Source organism: Dendrobates tinctorius, unplaced genomic scaffold, assembly GCF_039654945.1.
Source record: "Dendrobates tinctorius isolate UK_male_01 unplaced genomic scaffold, ASM3965494v1 ptg000372l, whole genome shotgun sequence".
NCBI classification, from domain to species: Eukaryota; Metazoa; Chordata; class Amphibia; order Anura; family Dendrobatidae; genus Dendrobates; species Dendrobates tinctorius.
The window spans coordinates 425,730-448,017 of record NW_027362038.1 but is presented as its reverse complement, the minus strand read 5'-3'; the positions used below and the strand labels follow the sequence as shown (position 1 = coordinate 448,017).

The following is a 22,288-nucleotide window of genomic DNA, read 5'->3' as shown; positions in this document are numbered from 1 at the left end:
TCCAGGGCACCTTACTGAAGGACAAGTGGAATTGTGTTGTATTGTGGTCACTGTTCCCTAGGTGCCCATCGACTCGGACTTCTGTTATTCTATCTGGCCTGTTGCTTAACATTAAGTCCAGAAGGGCTGTCCCTCTAGTTGGGCCCCGCACAAGTGGTGACAGATAATTATCCTTGGTCACTGACAGACATTGGTTTCCTTTCTGAGATACGCAGGTTTCAGTTTCCCAGTCTATGTCGGGGTAGTTGAAGTCCCCCATAATAATCACCTCATTGGGATTTGCTGCTTTGTCTATCTGTTTCAATAATACATTCTCAGTGGTTTCTGTTATATTTGGTGGTTTATAACAAACCCCTATGAGGATTTTATTACTTTTCCCTCCTTGTATCTCCACCCATAGAGACTCCACCTCTTCATTTCCCTCTTGTATATCTTCTCTCAATGTGGGCTTTATATATATATATATAGACAGACTCCACCCCCTTTCCTTTTTTTACGATCCCTCCTAAACAAATCATATCCTTGCAAGTTAGCCGCCCAGTCATAGCTGTCGTCTAACCATGTCTCAGTTATTCCTACTATGTCGTATTTTCCTCATACATTACCAACTCCAGATCTTCAATCTTATTGGTCAGGCTTCTTGCGTTGGTCAGCATGCAGGAAAGAAGTTTTGCTTCCTTTTTCTTAGCTTCCTTCTGAGTACCCTGTCTTGGGTCCTCTTTACCACATCTAGTATCCTTGATTAGTTTGTCTTTCAGCTGCATGTTCTTATCTGCTGTTTTTTCTCTCAAAAATTAAAGATTTTTTTTACATAGCTTGCCATTTTTATGGACAGTTTAATTAGAAGTGTTCAAAAATCCAAAACTAAAAGATATTTTATTAATAAATAATAATTGTTTTTTATCTTAGCAGATGACTATACCAGGAGATCAGAGGGACAGCTGACATCTTCAATTTTTCAATCTGATGATCTTGAGATCCTACAAGATACAACTGAAGTGAATGCCAGTACTCCAGATATACCATCATCCATTCACAGCAAAGATCTGTCATCTGATCCTATGAAACAGGTCCCATCTTCTGATTCATTACCAACTACTAAGGAAAATCAAAATCACAAAAGAGGCAATAAAAAACAAACTGCTCCTAAAGCAAAGAAGCCATTTTCATGTTCAGAATGTGGGAAATGTTTTACATGGAAATCACGTTTTGTTACTCACCAAAGAACTCACACAGGAGAGAAGCCTTTTTCCTGTTCAGAATGTGGGAAATGTTTTAACGAGAAATCACATTTTGTTAGACACCAAAGAACTCACACAGGGGAGAAGCCTTTTTCCTGTTCAGAATGTGGGAAATGTTTTGCACATAAATCACATTTTGTTACTCACCAGAGAACTCACACAGGGGAGAAGCCTTTTTCATGTTCAGAATGTGGGAAAAGTTTTAAACAGAAATCAGAGCTTGTTACTCACCAGAGAACACACACAGGGGAGAAGCCTTTTTCCTGTTCAGAATGTGGGAAATGTTTTGCACATAAATCACATTTTGTTACTCACCAGAGAACTCACACAGGGGAGAAGCCTTTTTCATGTTCAGAATGTGGGAAATGTTTTAATCAGAAATCACATTTTGTTACTCATCAGAGAACTCACACAGGGGAGAAGCCTTTTTCCTGTTCAGAATGTGGGAAATGTTTTTGCAATAAATCAGATTGTGTTAAGCACCAGAGAACTCACACAGGGGAGAAGCTTTTTTCCTGTTCAGAATGTGGGAAACATTTTGCAAGTAAATCCCATTTTGTTACTCATCAGAGAACTCACACAGGGGAGAAACCTTTTTCATGTTCAGAATGTGGAAAATGTTTTAAACAGAAAGGGAGTCTTGTTCCACACCAAATAACTTACACAGGGGAGAAACCGCTTTCATGTTAAATGGAAAATAAATCTTGATCACCATCAGAGATCTCACACAGGGGAAAAGCCTTTCTCCTGTTCATAATGTGTGAAATGTTTTAACCAGAAATGGAATCTTACTAATAATAATAACCTTTCTTTTATTTAGCGCTAACATATTCCGCAGCCCTTTACAGTTTGCACACAGTATCATAGCTGTCCCCAATTGGGCTCACAATGTAAATTCCCTATCAGTATGTCTTAGGAATATTGGAGGAAACCCACACAAACACGGGGAGAACATACAAACTCCTTGCAGATGTTGTCCTTCGTGGGAGTTGAACCCTGGACTACAGTGCTTCAAGGCTGCAGTGCTAACTACTGAGCCACCTCACCAGAGAACTCACACGGGGAGAAGTCTTTTTCCTGTTTAGAATGTGGGAAATATTTTAACCAGAAAGTGCTTCTTGTTAGACATCAGAGCAGACACACAGGGGAGAAGCCTTTTCATTTTCTTAATGTTGGAAAAGTTTTAACCAAAATTGAATCTTTTTAAATGGGTTGTCTCTTGTCATTCCTCATGTTTGCTGACAAAAGGATAGAACTAATCTTTATTAATTCCAAATGTAAAACTATACCCATAATTCACTGCCTGAAGGTTAGTCAGAAGGTGACTAATAGAAAAAACATAAAGCCCACAGTTCAGTATATAGGGTGAGGTGACATATACACACTCACTCTCCAAGCCTCTTATTTCTACGGGTTTCATTGTCCTCATCAAAGGCGACTCATCAGGAGACTATTTAATAGTGATCTATATTCAAGCGAGACTAGACAAAATAAAACTAAAATCATTTATCATATCCGAAACCGTCAGAAAGCTAGCCACATATTGGCAGATCCCAAACTTCAAACTATATACTTCATATAGTTTTTACATCACGAGGGACACGGATCTATCATTCTACAGGAAACAACCTAGGGGTTTTCAGCCTCGGTTGGAAGAACACAGATCTCTTCCATTGACCATCGCTGAACCATGGATACATTTGGAGAAGCCAGGTTGTGATCCTCGGATCAACTGGCCTTTTACCTTGTATGGACTGAATGGATTGTCATCTTCCTACACTTGTCATTACCTCCTCTCTGTGCGTGCCACAGGTGGGGTAGCGATCCTGGGAGCGAATCAGCAGAAGGGTGAGACTCTGTAATGTGCACTCTGTTGGGTATTTTGCTGGGACTGTTCTATGTGTTATCTGCCTGTTTTGTGGTACAATAAAGCATTGCCCACACTTTTACCCTCACTGTGTGTTGTCTGAGTAGCGTTATGCCCATGTTAAAGGGAGAGCATTCGATGGGACGATCCCTGATCCATGTCGTTTCAGCCAGCGGACCGGGGCACCCGCTGACCACCCCATGTCTCCACAGGCATGCTTCAATAGTCTCAATGGGAGGCTAGAAGCTGCTATAACCCGATAGGCTCTGCCACATACAAGCAATGATCAGATCACCTGCATGTAGCAGAGTTGCTCACTTGCTATGAGCGCCAACCACTGGGCAGCACTCATACGGTAGGATACGGCAGTGACAACCATAGAGGTCTGCTGGAGACCTCTGGTTGTCATGTCAACCTATCAGTGACCCGCGATCACGTGATAGGGTCACCAATGTGCGGGATTTCTGGCCCATCATGTGCGAGAAAAGATGTAGGCTCAGTGCCAGAGCCCACATCAAAAGGAGGGAGTCCGACATCAGTGTACGTTTACACCCGATGTCAGAAAGGGGTTAAAGGGGATTGTTTTTACAGAGACGGAAGTGGTAATCAATCATGTATACATACAAATAATTACAAAAATACACAGCTTCTAATGTTAAATAGTATAGAGTTAAGACTAGAAAATATAATTTGTGTAAATCATGTGTAGATATAAAAATTCAGGTAAATGTCAAATGTTCAAAAACAGCAAAAAGCAGAGATGCCGACCTGCCCAGGCCTCCCAACAAATGCACTGTCAGGGTGAGTGGGCCCATATAGTTAGGATGGGGGCAACACAGGTGCAAGAATACCGATGAGACAACCGCTCACGACCTACCAATGTATGGAGGGGCGGTTGCTTGGTATATTAATGCACAATGAAGACTTGTATGCGGCGCTGTTCACACAATGGGAATGCACAGCATCCAGGCTAACAGCCTATTAGTTACGCCCATACTATTAGATCAGGCGGGCTGCCTAGTGCCATCCAAATGCATCCCATGTGAACAGACACCACAGTTTACAAGACTGAATGGACCCAACTGCACCGTGAAAAATAAAGTGCAAAAAACACATATAAAAAATATGAGAGGTATTAGTTAATATTTTGGCCAAAATACATAAGCAAGTAACCCACGCCATGCGTTGGCCTAAAAAAGTTTCAAAGGACTCACAGAAATTGCTTCTTCTACTTCCACCACTGCTGCTGCTGATAATATTTTGGCGTTGAAGAATTGACAGTTCGGAGGTGGGAAGTCTACAACCGCGATTCGAATGGTGTGCTTCACTGCTGTCTTAGGGAAAAGCTCTCTTAAGGTTGTGTAAAAGCGTGTTTCAATACTCCAGCATTCGCTGTTCCCTTTCTAGGGCGGGGATCGTCTGGCAAAATTTGGTTTTATAACGTGGATCTAAGAAAGTGGCAACCCAGTAGTCAGCATTATTCCTAATCATAACTATACGGGGATCATGTTGCAGATAGTGCAGCAAGAAGGCGCTCATATGTCGGGCTCTACCATGAGGTCCAAGCCCATGCTTTGTTGGTGGCTGGGTAACAATGAGGCTCGTTTCCTCCGTCCCATCCCGCCAATCACGGATAACAGAGAGGGGAGTATTATCCTTTACATCTTACAGTTGCTCGCCCATCACCTCTTTCTCCTCCATTTGTTCCTCGGATCTTGCACCTTCCATAACAGCTTGTCTGTTATCACTAGCCCCCCTCGATCACAGTAATCCACCCTCCCTTGGCACCCACCTGTGTGGCGACAGTCTTGAACGTAGAGACAGTATTATCCCTTCTGCATCCTCCTCTGCTTCCTCCTCTTCTTCTGGGACCACCATCTCTTCCCGCAGGCTATTCAATGTCTTCTCCAGCATATAGATGACGGAATAGTGTTGCTGACGATGGCGGCATCAGTGATAACTATCTCAGTAGCCATTTTGAAACTGTGCAGAAGGATGCAGAAGTCCTTAATCTGTGCGCACTCTGTAAATGTGACATGCGCCAGGTCCATACCGCGTTGGCCCAGGCTATATGACATGACATACTGCGTCAGGGCTTGTTGCTGCTGCCACAGTCGCTCCAACGTGCAGAGTGGAATTCCACTGCAAGTCGATGAGGAGAGGGGTGTGAACGGCAGAAATGAGCACACAGCTTACGTGCCTTCTTGAGCAGTTCACCCAGGCCAGAATTGTGGTGGAGAATACGCTGTACCACCAAGTTGAGGACATGAGCCATGCAAGGCACGTGTGTGGGCTTTCCTTGCCATAGGGCCGCCACCAAGCTTGCACCCTTAACACCTTCCCTGCATGTAGGTTCAGCGGAGACAGCCATTGATCAAACTGAGCCTGGAGAACTGTCCACAACTCTTCAGCTGTATGACTGCAATCTCCAAGACATATCAATTTTAAGACTGCCTGATTGCAGAGAGCCCTGGCTGTGCAGTACAGAGGTGGTGGGGGTCTGCTCCACACTTAGAACGCGTGTCTGATTAAGGCAGAGGTTGAGGGCACAGGTGGAGGCCCTAGAGGTGATAGAGGATGCAAAAGCAGTGGAGGAAGTGTTAAATGTAGAGGTTTGTCCTGCAAGCCTTGGGGATTCCAAGACTTGTGGAGCAGCACCTGTCCCCACAGCCAGTAGAGTCCCCCAGTGCCCTGTCAGCGAGATGTAACCCCCTTGGCCATGCTTACTCGTCCAAGTGTCTGTGATGACTCACACTCCCCGTGCAGACTAGATTGTATAATCTCTAGACTATTATCTAGACTATACTGACTAGATGTTTCTTATCAAAAACATCCACAAAGGCACTATAAGCCGACGGTAATCCGGAGGGAACAGGAGAAGGAAGAGGGGTACCCACGGGATGCAACGGCAGCAGACACCGAGCCTGACAAGACTCCCCCAGCGCAAGACGTTGCCGCTATGCCAATCTAAGGTGGGCTCGTGGAGCCGCAGGCAAGGGAGACCGAGTAGGATTGGATGGGAAATACCTGCCAAGACATAAAATTTAATTTTCTCCTTGTGCAGGGCTCCTACCTGCAACTCTACCTCATGAGTGACATGGGTAACTGTCTCTAGCAGGGGTCGACCATCTACGGAAGTGAGACTTTGAGGGTTCTCTAAGGGCCTCACAGGAACAGAAAATTTGTTGACCTCCTCAAGCCTATTAAAATTTCCGGCGGCACCTGAATCCACATAGGCCACCAGAGAAGCCCGCTTCCCATCAACATGCAAGAGGACAGACAAAGTGAGGGGTAGAGAGGTATCACAAATACCCAGGAAGGCCTCTCTTACCTGGCCTAGGCGGAGGAGTTTTCCGGACGGTCAGGACAAGTTTGGAGCAAATGGGAGCCGCTACCGCAGTAGAAACAAAGACCCTGTAGGGTTCTTTCCCTACGACGCTGGTCAGAGAGCTTCAGGCGGTCCACCTGCATAGGTTTGGGAGCAGAGGCAGAGGAGAGGATCCTGGGTCGGGGACTGGGTGGTCTGCGAAGAGAAGATAAAGGACGAGAAACCCTTCTCTCCCTGGCCCGTTCCTGAAACCGGAGATCTATCCGTGTGGCCAGGGAAATCAAATCCTCCAGAGCTGTAGGGGTATCACGACCAGCGAGCTCATCTTTAATACGACTTGAGAGACCTCGCCAGAAAGCGCCCACCAACGCCTCGTTATTCCAACCTAAGTCGGCGGACAGGGTCCTGAACTGTATGGCGTACTGGCCCACGGTTAGAGAACCTTGGCAGAGGCTAAACAAAGCCTCAGTGGTGGAGGCTAAACGACCCGGTTCGTCAAAAACCCGACATATAGCCATATAGCTGAGGATATGTGACTGGGTGTCACTCTGCTGCGCCAATTCTTGCTGTAAGCCAGCCAACTGGGCAGCGTTACGGTCAGAGGATTGGAGAGCGGAAAGACGCGAGTCCATAGTTTTCATAAAGGACATCATGCGCGTCTGGTTTTCCCAAAGGAAAACCAAATCTTTTTGGGCAGCCGTGGCTCCAGCGGGGTCCATGGCCTGTTCTAACTATTACGGTTGCTGTAGCAAGAGGAACGCAGAGGCAACCCAGAAGTGGACCCTCTGGGTCACGGCTCCAGAGCCCCTGAGGGCGAGCGCCCAGGTGAGAACCACCCCCTATACAGGGTGTGTTAGGGGCAGACCCCCAGGGGATAGAACCGCGACAGCCAGAACCAAAGGGACGACTGGGCTTAGACAGGAGAGGAGGCACAGGCGAATCCATACAGGGAGCCCAGGGGAACACAGAGGCCGTGGAGAACGGGCAGAGCGCAGGACCGGAGCGCAGCGGGTGGCAATAGCTGGACGCTGCAAAAGCAGAAGTACTGATAAAACACAAAGCGGGAGTGTGGAAGGAGCAGGACAGGGAAGGAGTAAGGACCAACAGAGGGTACCGTATAGCAAGAGTGCAGAGTGAGAGCTGTCGGAGACAGCGTAGGCGGAGGCAAAGGGAGAGGGAACTGAAGATACAGCACACAGCAAAGGCAGAGGCAAGAATAGAGGTACTTAAGACCAGGAACACTGTACAGACAGAGGCAGGGTAGAAGGGGCCTGTAACATAGAGAACGCTGCTATGAGACAGCGTCACCGCATTAGTAGAACAGGCGCCTTACCTGTCCAGACGCCGGGCATAAGTAGCACTGGGCGCCGCCATATTGGAGGCGGGGCCAGTGCGTCATACTACCCAGGGGGCTGCGCACCAGGAGGGAGGCAGTGCGCAGGCGCCCGACGCCGAGGGAGCCGAAGGCCGGGCACGGGGAAGCGCGTGCAACAAGGTAAGTGGAACCCGGGGCCGTGACAGCCACCTTCAATCCCTTCATGGACATCACTGTTGAATGAAATATTCATTGTTATTTTTTCTTTTTCACTTACCTGGGATGACAGTCCAGTATTGCTGAGTCTCTCGGATGGGCTCTGCTTACAGAAATCAATGTTTTACAAACTTTCCTCTTTTTCATAGTCCTGGTTTGTACAGTACATGATCTGGATGTTAGGAATAATTTTCTCCCTCCAGTTGAAAAGTTGCAAGGGAGATAAGATTTGGTCTGAATATGTCCTCTGGAGGCTAGCCCGAGCTACAAACCGTTTCACGGGGCATCCTAAATCATCACATACACATTTGTCATGACCTGTGGCTAAAAGGGCAATTCAGCTTCCACTCCAAAATCTTTCTTGTGATGCCGGCATTTATAAAGTTTTTCTTATGCTTGTACTGTGCAGAAGAGGCATCCGGGAAGTAGTAGACCTTGCTCAAACTTGGCAGGATGTCAGTTTTTATCACTGAAATCATTTGTTGGGGGAACAGATGAACAGCTATGAATCATAAAGTAAGCACTCAGATACTATAAGTGCACTGTTGTATTTTATTTCTGACTGTAAGCAGAGACGGCTTATTAGTATTCAGCTAAGCAGACAACAGCCTGGACGCTGCTCTCATCACACAGGATGCTGGGGGAGACATTGCACAAGGGAGACAATCCAGGGACCAGCCCATGAAAGGAGCGTGACTGATAATGCTTTGTTTCCGGGGGTAAAACTAAGTAAGCGGAGTGTTGGGATGTCCCAGCCCCCTTCAATGATGCTACATTTCAGGGTAGAAAGGGGAGTGACAGCAGTGTCAGCCAGCAGATGATGAATTGGTTGAATATCCCATCATGCACTGAGGATTCTCAAATGAATCATCATAGGAGGCGGGTAAAATATAAGCAGAACCATAAGTTCAGTACAGAGTGAATGGTGTGGAATCAAAAAAATGACTTGAATTACAAAAGTTGTTAGTTTTAAAAGATTTATTAATTGAAGTATACTTTTTGGTTTTGGACTAACCTTTTAAGGACTAACAGCTGGTCACAAAAGCGTTCTACAGAGGCGTGATCTGGCTCTTGTTGTGTGGGGAAGCAGGGGTCTGGAGCTCCCACAGGACTTCCCCGAAAAGCAACAAAAAAGCAGACTTTGAGGTTCCACTTCATCCTCTTTCACTGAGGGATTATTGCCACTTATCCCAGGACCATTTTGAGACCTTAATGTCAGCTACCCTCCCTGGGAAGGGTTTTGTCCCCCTCTCCCTGGACAGCAGAGGAAAGTGTCCTGTATTGAAGAGCCTGCATCTTCCTGCTGCCATAAAATTGTACAATACTTCGCTGCTCTACTGCAAATGTCTACCCCCTCTTGTGATCCACGAGGTCACTCACAGCCTGACAAATGTGAATCTTGCTGCAGTTTCTTTTCCACCTAACAGAAACAGACCACTTTGATTGTGTGGCTTCCGAGTCGTGCTTCGGTCATGTGAAAGTTGTGTAGTTGGTGTCCCTTGCCCTCCGTTAACCCCGTGGAAACATCTGCATCTTGCTTTCCTTGCAAATACGACCTTGTGACCTGCTTAGAATTAAAGATGTGCAATAATCTGCATTTACAACATATCTTTATATGGACCAATACCTTTTGCACAGCAGGCAGAAACAGCGCCAGCCTTCTGGGGAGTCCGCTAACATGACTTCTTCCAATATGACCTCTGTCAGGGAAGCTGTGATGCCCATTTCCACCTCTTTGCCATCACCTGGTAACTCAGACTTGCAAATAAATATCCCCTCTATAGTTGATAACATTATGGCTAAAATTCTGCCGGAAATCAAATCTACTATTGAAGATTCATTAAATTCAGCCTTAAAGGAATGCAAGACAGATAGGATGAACAAGCCGAAAGTATCTCTGAAATAGGAAAAAGACTGTCAAATCTTGAAGATGACACCTATAGTGACCATAATAAGCTCTTGGCGCTTGCAAAAGAAAACACCTTACTATGGGATAGAATTGATGACCTGGAAAATCGTTCCCTACGTAATAATTTCCACTTGGTGGGCCTGCCAGAATCTTTTCTACCTAAGGATCTAAAGCCAATCTGTGAAATTGATCTTCCCAAGGCCTTGCATCTTTCCACGGGACGAAAAGTGGAGGGCCCACAGAGTAGGGCCTATGGCACCCTCGACTACATCTGAGGGAAGGGGCCTGAAGTGCCCACGCCAGACGATCATGCGCTTTTTGGATTACAATGACAAAATTGATATATTGCAAGCATACCAGAGATGCAACCAACCTTTGAAGATCTGTGGCCACAAAAGTCTCATCTTTGATGATTTCTCAGCTGATGTTATAAGGAGGCGCAAGGCTTTTAGCCCTATCTGTACGAAATTGTACCAGGAAGGCATCCGATTTCAACTGGAATAGTCTGCAACCTTGTTGGTTAGAGAGAGCTCGGGGATATCTCACACTTTTGTCTGCCCTGACAAAGCAGAAGCTTTTACTAGAGAGCTGTTCAAATCAAAAAACCTCCCCAAGAACAACCACTCCCTGAGAAACTCTGAAGCTCGACAGTCACCGCGGAATTCTGAGGACAATAGAGGAAGTGAGACCCCGTGAAAATGGATGATTCATCCCTGACTGATGTGGATCTTTTGATTCTAGTTAAGCCTATTTTGATATGACGGAGGGTTAGAGGGACCCTTGTCTCACAGGGTCGGGTAGAAGTGTAGTCCATTTGTTAAATGTTTTCCATTTCTCCAGTTGGTGAATGCTATTTTATTCATCGCCGCCGCTTGGATGAAATGTTTGTGGTGAGACTGCGATCTTATCTCCTAGAACAGTTTGCTGTAATTCCTTGTTTAGTGTCTTTTCCACTGCAGCTAATGTTGTTTCCTATTGAATTTCACTCTGATGTTCGTTTTTTCCCCACTGTCTTTCCCCTTCTCCTGCCTCTACCCCACCTGCCTCAATCTGTTTAAGATGCAAGCTTAATTCACAGACCTACATATTATACATTTAACATGAGAATAATTTGCTGGAATGTTAAAGGCCTGCGCTCCCCACAAAAATGAATGATGGTCCTTAGACATCTAAAATGACTTAAACCTGATGTAACTCTCCTTCAGGAGACTCATTTGCGTGAGGCTGACTATCACAATGCGAAGGTTGTGGGTGGGGAGTGTATATGGGTCTCCATCGCTGCAGGGCTTGTGCGCTGACTCATATTAGCAAACACTTTACCCACCACCTGATCTCTCACCAGACTGATGAAGAGGGAAGACTATCGCACTAAACTTTGTCGACGCAACTAGGTGACGTCTCCATTTTTATGTGTATGGCCCAAATGAGAGCAATAAGCCTTTCTTTAAATATTTGGAGAATACAATTAATGCAGACCAGAATCTTAACAAAATAGTAGGGGGTGATTTCAATTCGGTGATATCTACCTTGGAAGATAGAAAACATGAGACTCCATCCAGTAGCTCTGAGTCTTCATGAGGCAGGGTAATGGCTCCACTCTTGGCACAGTGTTCTGTAAAAGATGCTTTTAGATTCTTACATCCTGATGGCACAGAATACACATTCTTTTCTCACGCTAAAAACTCATGATCCCGGATTGATTACTTCCTGACTTCCCTCCCCCTGATTCCCAAACTAATAGATGCAACAATTGGAGATTTGATCCTCTTGGACCTCTCCCCTATGCTGTTAGACCTGAGGGAGACCTATCAGAAGGGTACTGATTTCCTCTGGAGATTCCCTAACTTTGTGTACGCAGATGACTCCTTTACCTTCTCCCTCAGGATGTGGTGGCAGGAATTTTTAACCGACAAGGAGCTACATCAAAATGAGCCTTCACTCCTGTGGGAGAGAACGAAGGCTGTACTCAGAGGGAAAATTATGTCACCTACGTGTGCACCTTGAAAAAGCGTACATTACAGAGGTACGGGGAGTTAACAGAGGAGCTCAGTCTACACTGCGGTTTTTGATTCCCATAGGGTATCATGGTACTGTACACCGCAGCAAAATCTGCAGCGTGTGCACACAGCCCAAATCTTCAAGCAGAAAGGAGAGAAAAGCGGTTTTTGACCCAAAGGGACATATATTTTTATAGATATGGGAACAAAGCCGGCAGAATCCTGGCTAATCTGGCCAGGGGTATCAGACCCCAACAGGGGATTTACCAGCTCAAGGACCCCTCGTGATTAATTCAATCTAACGCCCAGGCGATAAAGTTTTGGGAGCATACTATGGAGAACTATATAGTGAACCTATCACGCCAAAAATGACCCACCCGGCCTTACTAAACAAGGTGACCATGAGGGCAGATGTTTGCCTGTTTTTTGAGATCATTTTGGTTGATTTTTGCTCTTGTTCTGCCAGACCCATAGAGCAACCTATGATATGTTACACATTTTACAAGGGCCTATCCTTTTCATTTCTTTCCTTCACTATATTGTTTTCCCACCTATATTGATAGGGTTACATCAGGGCAGAGAGGGACAGTCCACATTGAGTGGGGGCGCCAAACTATTGTTTCTTGGGGTGCCTACCTCCACAGCAAGGAAGGAGTAAGACTAGGCTTATTGTAGGGTTTTGGCAGGCAGGTGTTTCGGTCATTTATGGCTTTTGCATCTTTTGGTGTATGTGCCTTTCTACACTGCGTTAGGTGTTTTTTAAAGGAAAAATTAAAATATTTGTTTTTAAAGGAGAGTACTGGTGTGAGGTTGATACTGGTTGGAGGGGAGGCGAGATAGGCCACTGGGTTGGCTGAGTGAGGCGGCTTGGGGGAGGTTCCCCCCTTTCCTTCCCGATCCCTTTCTGTTTTTGTTGTTTGTTTTTGATACTGTTGTTAGTGCTGTTAACACTGTTTCATGGGAAGCAACGTATTACAAGGTCATCTTTTCTACTTCTAGAGAGAGACATTCTTAATCTAGGCCTTCAGCCTATAAATACTGTGACAGTAGTAAATATAATACATGGTCGTCATGAATAATGCTTTCTATGCTACCACCCATTGTTGTTACCGAAAAGGTTTCAATAAAAATTAATATTAAAAAAAACGCTCATCTGCTCGGCTTTGTTTTATTGTTTTATTGAAGCAATGTTTAAATTTTGGAATGTTGTGTATATTTTGATATTCCAATTTATTGATCCACTACATGTGTTTGCATATAATTAATTCTAGTGATGTCACTGCGGGGGGAGTGCGTTAATGTTTATAAATGAGGAAGCAACATGCGAGGAACAGGTTACTATTGGGATTTGAGCTTCCTGGGTCGTCTTGCATGCACTGATATTTTGAGATCTAACCACAGATTTACAATGATGTTCACATCAGGGGACTGTGAGGCTGAGTTCACACGTAGCTTTTTTTCACGTATTCGCGGTGGTTTTAAACGCGTGATTTTGCCGCGAAAACGCGAAAAATAAGCATCCCATGCATTCCTATGGGATTCCGCAATGCTGTGCTAATGCTGCGGTTTTTACCGCGGCGCAATCGCTTTGCGGTAAAAGACGCAGCATGCTCATTAATTTAGCGGATTTGCGGAGATCCCGCACCCATAGGAATGCATTGTTCTGCTTACTTCCCGCATGTGGCTGTGCACACCATGCGAAAAGTAAGCAGAACATTTGCGGATGGTACCCACGGTCCGGAGGAGAGGAGACTGTCCTCCGGGCTCTGGGTACCATATCCCTGTAAAAAATAGAATTAAAATAAAAAATATTGTTATTCTCACCTTCCAGCGTCCCGCGCAGCCTTCCCGCCTCTCTCCATGCTCCCGGTCCCAGTAATCCTTTGCGAGAATGACCGCGATGGCGTCCGTTCTCGCGGGATCGCGACAGGTCGCTTGGAAAACGCTAATTACACTTGCAAAATTCCCGCGGAATGGAATCCGGAATTCTCGCGGTAATTTCCGCGAGAGTTCCGCTACGTGAACATAGCCTGAGGGCCATTGTAAAACCTTCAGAGGCGTCCGACCGCTGTCTCCTATACCCAGGACTGCCATATTTGAGGACAGAAAGTGGTAAACTGGCAGCGCCCAGTGGCTGCACTAAAACAGTAAAAAAAATAAATGAACATAACAGAGTCAAGCTTAGGTGAAAACATCTTTTTACATATTTTCATTTTTACAATAAATTATCAAAAATCACAGCACCTTCCATTTAATCTCATCTCTGCCTTGACAGTGACACTCTCTTAGGATACATTTTACTCTATGATGCCTGAATTTTTATATCTACACGTGATTTACACAAATTATATTTTCTTGTGGTAACTCTATACTATTTACCATTAGAAGCTGTGTATTCTTGTAATTATCTGTATGTATACATGATTGATTACCACTCCTGTCTCTGTAAAAACAATCCCCTTTAAACCCTTTCTGACATCAGGTGTAAATGTATACCGATGTCAGACTCTCTCCCTTTGATGTGGGCTCCAACGCTGAGCCCACTTCTTTTCTGGCGGATGTCCGCAAGTGTGCCGTAAATCCCGCCCATCAGTGACCCTGTCACATGATTATGGGTCACTGATGGACCACTAGCCCACTAGCCGAAAATGCATGGACCAGGGATTGCACCACTGAACTCCCGCTCTCCTTTTTGCATGGGCAAAATGCTACTCAGACAACACAGGGTGAGGGTAAAACAGTGTGGGCAATGCTTTATTGTACCACAAAACAGGCAGATAACACATAGAACAGTCCCAGCACAGTACCCAAGATGGGGCACATCAGAGTCTCTTTTCTACTGACTCACCAGGATAATAGCTGCTGTGACTACAGATCTTCCAGTGTCACTACCTCACCGATGGCACGCACACAGAGAGGAGGTAACAACAAGTGTAGGAAGATGACAGTCCATACAAGGCCAATTGATCTGAGGATGACAACCTGGCTTCTCCAAACATATCCATGGTTCAGTGATGGTCAATGGAGCAGATCTGTATTCTTCCAACCGAGGCTGAAAACCCCTAGGTTGTTTCCTATAGAATGATAGATCCGTGTCCCTTGTGATGATGTTGTGGCTGCTGTCCTGTCTCTTGTCCTTTTGGGATGTATGGATGTCTTGGCAGAATCTCTCTGGCTGTTTCTCTCTCTCAGTCTCTTTATACAGAGGCATTTAACCTATTTTTAGACTTAACAAGTGTCTCTCATTCAGTACTTACATAAAGGGTAAGAATGGAGATGAAATCAAGTAGTTTTACTTGATTATTTAACCTGTTTGCATAGTTTTTCCCTCTCTGCTTTAGAAATCAACAAACTGGCTCCATAGCACAATGCATAATTAGCATATCAGTAAACATCACTAGTGATCAAGGATAAGTGCGCAATAAAAGTCAATATTACCGGCTTACACAAATAAAAGTCTGTTTCCTTGACCAACCAGAAATCAACACTTAAAATTTGAAAGCCAACATACAGATAACATTCTATTATTCTTTGTTTGCTAAAAAATAGTCGTCTTGTTAATTAAGATACAATGCTGTATGTCTTCACAATGACAAGCAGAAAAAAATGTTTGTAAAAATATATAAAAAAAAATATAAAAGTTCAAATCACCCCCCTTTCGTCCCATTCAAAATAACACATACACATATCTGGTATCACCGCTTTCAGAATCGCTTGATCTATGAATATTTAAAAGGATTAAATCGATCGATAAACGACGTAATGAGAAAAAAGCCAAAATGTCAGAATTATGTTTTTTGGTCGCTGCAACATTGCATTAAAATGTAATAACGGGCGATCAAAAGATCGTATCTGCATCAAAATGGTATCATTGAAAACATCAGCTCGGCACACAAAAAATAAGCCTTCACCCAACCCAAGATCACAAAAAATGGAGATGCGACGGGTATCGGAAAATGGTGCAATTCTTTTATACTTTACCTAATTAAGATGAGTTACTTTTACTGATAAATGTTTATTTTGTGTCGTTTATTTTCTGTTGGTATTTGGTTTATTCTATAAAACTCCCATATAATATTCTCACCTTGAACGCACGCCGCGTGCATCATGTTTTTGTACAATCTGTGAATAATATATATAGGTTCTCCCCGTCTGAGTTATTTTTGATGATCGACAAAATACGATTTTCCTGTAATTCATTTCTCACACTCTCGGTATAATAATGACTATTCCCTGTGTGGGATTTTTGATAAAAAGGTTGACAACTAGTTGGACAACCCCTTCTCATTCCTCATGTTTGGTCCTGTTAAAATAAAAACACTTACACAAACCTCCCATGCTGGCACCGTTTCAGTGGTGTCAGCACTTGTGTTCTTAGCTCTTTTGAGGTTGTTACGTCATGTGAGCCCTGTGCCCAATCAGCGCTGACGTCACTGTCCCCACCTTCGGACAAATCAAGCATCATGAGGCCGTCAGAGAGAAGCCGCAGCCCTGGCTTCCTGTCCATGTTCAATACGTCCGAAGGAAGGAACAGTGAAGCTGCCGGTGATTGGGTGCAGGGATCGTGTGATGTGAGAACCTCACATAAGCCCCGGGACAGTGAGTCTCAACACCACTGAAGTGAAGCCGGCACGGCAGCGGAGTATGAGTGGTTTTATTTTAATGAGGCCAAACATGAGGAATGAGTTCACTGAGAAAAAAAAAAAAAAAAAAAATTATATATATATATATATATATATACACACCGTATTTTTTGGACTATAAGACGCACTTAGGTTTAGAGGAGGAAATTAGGAAAAAAAATGAAAGCAAAACATGTGGTCAATTCTGTACTTAATATCACCTATCCTGGTATATATGGTCCCCTCATCCCCATCCTGATACACATGGCCCCCTCATCCCTTTCCTGGTATGCAGGGACCCCATCCGTTTCCTGGTATATAAGGACCCCATCCCTTTCCTGGTATGCAGGGCTCTCATCTCGTTCTGGTATGATTGGCCCCATCAGAAAACATAAAAAAAAAACATTACACTTATCTACTCGGTGCTTCCTCGCAGCGTCCTGCTCCGATGCCAGCAACTGCTATATGCTTGTAAGCAGCACGTCAGGAACGTCATGCATTGCTCACAAGCAGAGCACAGCTGCCGGATTACTCACTGGGACTGTGCGAGCAGTGAGTATTCATTCCTCTTCAGTAGCGCGCAGTGTCAGCCACCGGTTTCCTGCTGCTGCCGGCGGTCACCTGTGCCGCTACTTAAGAGAAATGAATATTCATTGAATTAATTCATTCATCCGGAGACTATTTAATATTGAACTATATTGTGGCTAGTTTTCTGACTGTTTCGGATAACATGATATTAGTTTTTTTTTCGTTTAGTCGCTTGAATATTGGTCAATATTAAATAGTCTCCTGATGAGTCGTCTTTGGTGAGGACGATGAAACCCATAGAAATGAGAGGCTTGGAGAGTGAGTGTGTATACATCACCTCACCATATATACTGAACTGTGGGGTGCATGTTTTTTCTATTAGTCACCTTCTGACTAATCTTCAGGGGGTGAATTATGAGTATAGATTTACATTTGGAATTAATAAAGTTTAGTTTTATCCTTTTGTCAGCAAACATGAGGAATGACAAGAGACAACCCATTTATGGAGATTCAATTTTGGTTAAAACTATTCCAATATTATGAACATACAAAAAAGGCTTCTCCCCTACGTGACGTCTCTGATGTTTATTAACAGTTGATTTCCAAGTAAAATATTTCCCACATTAAGAAAAAGTCCTCTCCTCTGTGTGACTGCTCTGATGTCTAACAAGAAGCGCTTTCTGGTTAAAACATTTCCCACATTCTGAACAGGAAAAAGGCTTCTCCCCTGTGTGAGTTCTATAGTGTTTATCAAGATTACCTTTATGGATAAAACATTTCCCACATTCTGAACATGAAAAAGGCTTCTCCCCTGTGTGAGTTGTATAGTGATTAACCAAATGTTACTTCCAGTTAAAACATTTCCCACATTCTGAACAGGAAAAAGGTTTCTCCCCTGTGTGCGTTCTGCGGTGTGCAACAAAATGAGATTTCTTGTTAAAACATTTCCCACATTCTGAACATGAAAATGACTTCTTTCCTTTAGGAGCAGTTTGTTTTTTAATGCCTTTTTCATAGGATCAGATGACAGATCTTTGCTGTGAATAGATGATGATATATCTGGAGTAATAGCATTCACTTCAGTTGTATCTTGTAGGATCTCAAGATAATCAGATTTAAAAGTTGAAAATGCCAGCATTCCCTCTGATCTCCTGGTACAGTCATGTGCTGAGATAAAAAAAACCATTTTTTTAAATAAAATATCTTTGAGTTTTATATTTTTGAATGTTTCTACTTAAACTGTCCATAAAAATGGCAAGCTATGTAAAAACTTTAATTATTTACCAAGACAATGACAGTTCACAGTCTAATAGAAAACCTTGTAGGATGAGCCAGTAGTGTGTGGTGTTCAACTGTTTGTTCATTCTGCCTCCCAAATGTCAAATAAAAAGAAACCAATCAATGTTATGTAGGCGAAAATAATACCAATTCTCATCTCACAAAAAACAAGTCCCCACTCAGGTCCATCATCTGTCAACGGAAAAACAGAAAAGGCAGGTTAGAGTTAATGCTATAGTTAGGGTTAGTGTTGGGGCTAAAGTTAGGGTTACTGTTTGGCTAAAGTTAGGGTTAGGCTCAAGAATTAGGCTTTTCTCAATTGTCTCCCCAATAATTGGGTCACATCAGTAACGTCACGTCAGTCATGTCAGAGTTTCCTATTTCTATTTGTTCTACACACAAATTTACATGCGTCCCAATTCATCAGCCAGAATCCACGATCCTATTATGCTAGGTCAAATTTAGAACTTACATTCGCTATGGGGCTTGTTATAAAAAGAGCATTCTGTCCTATTGGTCCAACCGCCCTGTTCAAGCCACCACTATGTTTTCTCCCGTTCTTCCTAGGACCCGTTATGAAATGCTCATGAGATTTTAGCATTTTAACGACAATAGTCAATGACTGCCCAGAAATGCCCCAGAACATGACAGAATATTCAAAATCAGACCCATCATCGAAGACTTGACAGAAAAGTTCTTAAAGCTTTACACCCCAACAGAAAACATTTCCATTGATGAGTCCCTTGCAAAATTCAAAGGAAGACTGCACCTCAAGCAATTTATTCCTTCTAAGAGGACAAGGTTCGGAATAAAGCTCTATAAAATGTGCGAGAGTTCAACCGGATACACATCAGCTTTTCACATTTATGAGGGGAAAGATAGCCAACTAAACCCACCAGGAGGCCCTACTTATCTGGGGACATCAGGAAAAATCGTTTGGGAGCTGATAACTCCAATTTTACAAAAAGGCTACAATCTGTATGTTGACAACTACTACACCAATATAGCCCTATTTAAAAGTCTGGTTGGAAATAACATAGGGGCTTGTGGGACCATTCGCAAAAACTGTCAGGCGTTTCCACAATCATTGGTCAGCAAAAAGTTCTGAAAGGGGCAGTCAGGGGCTTTACACAATGGAGAGCTGCTTGCCCTCAAGTATAAGGATAAAAAAGATATTTTTATCCTGAGCTTGATCTACACAGATGCCACAAGGGCCACTGCAGACCAACAGGGATCCACTACTCCAAAACCTGTGTCTGTCATTGACTACAACAAATATATGGGGTGTGGACCTTGCAGATCAGGATCTACAGCCATACCAGGTATCAAGAAAATCATAGATCTGGTATAAAAAGTTAGTCATGTATTTGTTTCAGGTGGCCACATATAATTATTTTGTGTTGTACATAAAATCCAGAAATGCAGATACTTTCCTTGATTCTTATGAGGTCATGTAAATCTTGTTTTTGAAAATTTTGTCCCCGCCAATCCTTTAGAATCTGAAGATGTGAGAAGACTCACTGAGCAACATTTTATTGTACTCATCCCAGTAACTGAAACAAGAAAGAACCCCCAGAGAAGATGTCGTGTATGTTCCAAGACAGGAATGAGGCATGATCCCCGCTATTATTACCCACAATGCCCATCACTGCCAGCCTTATGCCTCCATGACAGCTTTACAATCTTCCACACAGAACCACGTTTTTGAACTGTTTTGACATTCAAGCATTTGGTTTATTTAGTGACAGACACATTTGAGTAGAGCTGACTTAACAATTTCCGGGGGTGGGTGGGGGGAGGTCTCCAGAGACACAAGCTGGGCACAATATATTGGGCACTACAATGACATTTTTGCAATTTTTGCTCTAAAACTTCTACTACGTGTTTCTGGAAATCATCCATGTAGTGAAAATGGTCACTATATCCATAGATGAATTCCCAGAGGGGTGTCATTTCCAAAATGGGGTCACTTCAGGGGGAACTGTTGTTCTGGCACTTAGCGGCTCTCCAAAGTGCCATAACAGCAGAATACCCCCTGAAGTGACCCCATTTTGGAAATGACACCCCTCTGAGAATTCATCTCTGGGTGTAGGGACCATTTACCTATCTACCTATTTTCCCATGTAAAATCTGGGGTTAAAACAACATTTTAGTGGTAAAAATGTAATTATTTTTTCTTCACTGCCCAATAGTATAATCTTCTATGGAACAGCTGTGGTGTCAGTATGCTCACTGCACCACTGGAAGAATTCATTCAGGGAAGTATTTGGTAAAATGCAGTCACTTTTGGGGGCTTATGCTATTCTGGCACCTCAGGGGCTCTGACAATGTGACATGTCACCCACAAACAATTCCAGCAAAATCTGCTCTCCAATATAGCGCTCCTTCCCTTCCGAGCTCTGCCATGCGCCCAAACAGTGGATTACCCCCACATATTGGTTGTCAGCATACTCAGGACAAATTACACAACTAATTTTGGGTTCCAAGTTCTCCTGTTACCCTTTAGAAAAAAAATGGAGGGCGGAAAGATCATTTTTTGTGGAAAAATGATTTTTTATTTTCACGGCTCTACGTAATTAACTTCTGCGAAGCACTTGGGGGTTCAAAGTGCTCACCACACATTTCCTTGGCAGGTCTAGTTTCCAAATTGGTGTCACTTGTTGGGGGTTTCCACTGGTTACGCACATCAGGTGCTCTCGAAACGCGACATGGTAACCGCTAATTATTCCAGCATATTTTACATTCAAAAAGCCAAATGGCGTGCCTTCCCTTCCGAGCCCTGCCGTGCGCCCAAACAGTAGACTTCCCCCACAAATGGGGTATCGGCATGCTCAGGAGAAATTGCAAAACAAAATGTATCGTCCATTTTCTCCTGTTACCCTGGCGAAAGTAAAAACAATTAGTTTTAAAGGAAAATTTTTGTTATAGAAAAGTAAATATTTTTTTCTTGCACATTCCATTCATTCCTGTGAAGCACCTGAAGGGTTAATAAACTTCTTGAATGTGGTTTTGAGCACCTTGAGGGGTGCACTCTTTAGAATGGTGTCTCTTTTGGGTATTTTCTGTCATACTGACCCCCCAAACTCTCTTCAAATGTGAGGTGGTCCCTAAAAAATGGTTTTGTAAATTTTGTTGTAAAAATGAGAAATCGCTGGTCAACTTTTAACCCTTATAACTTCCTAACGAAAAAAAATTGTTTCCAAAATTGTGCTGATGTAAAGTAGACATGTGGGAAATGTTATTTATTAACTATATTGTGCGATATGACTCTCTGATTTAAGGGCATAAAAAAATGTGAAAATTGCATTGATATTATTGGTGATAATGCCTATAATATTGTGGCTATTGTGAGGCTTAGAAAAAAATTACATCCAGCAAAATGTCACCGGTGATGGCGGCGCCTGCGCAGTAGCGTCTATAAGTAAGAGATAAAAGCTACTGGACAGACGCCGCTGGTGTCATTTTGCAGGGTGGGGAGCCAACACATCTCCTGCAGGTGGGAATAAATGTATATTACAGCCCTCAGCCACGCACAGCTTAGAGATCTATCATGGCACAGGTGGAATGTTTGTCCTGGAGATTATCACAATCCTCCTTGAAGTTAGTTGGTTTTAATACAAATTGAAAAGTCAGGATAAAGGGAAACTCTGCTGTTATTGGACAGAAATTCACACTTGGCCTCACTGCACATTTACTGTTGTCGATCATAAAAGGGAAGTTTGGCCAGAAAGACTGGACCTGGTCTTGTAGGGACCATGAGACATTCAGCAGCACAGAAGGGAGAGAAGATTCATCCGATAAGATCTCAGGGATCTAGGAAGCCAACAGCATCATTACCCTCCGCTTTCTCTTACAGGCCCAGCATAAGATTTTTCTTCAAGTGATTTTCTATCTTGTCAGCACATTCTACGTACGCTGTCATTTGGCTTTATAGTTACAGATCTGGGCAGGTAACGGTCAGCGTCTCCTAATGTGAAGGAGACAATG

At 43.6% G+C, this 22,288-nt stretch overlaps 1 protein-coding gene across 1 annotated transcript in view; it reads left to right on the top strand.

Moving 5' to 3' along the window:
* The first annotated feature begins 947 nt into the window (after nucleotides 1-947).
* The window catches only part of LOC141075788 (uncharacterized), a 51,398-nt gene continuing 30,057 nt past the window's right edge, over nucleotides 948-22,288 (top strand). The window contains 1 exon segment of the mRNA XM_073562933.1: nucleotides 948-1,922. Coding sequence (XP_073419034.1) covers nucleotides 1,062-1,922 — 861 coding nt within the window. The 5' untranslated portion in view covers nucleotides 948-1,061.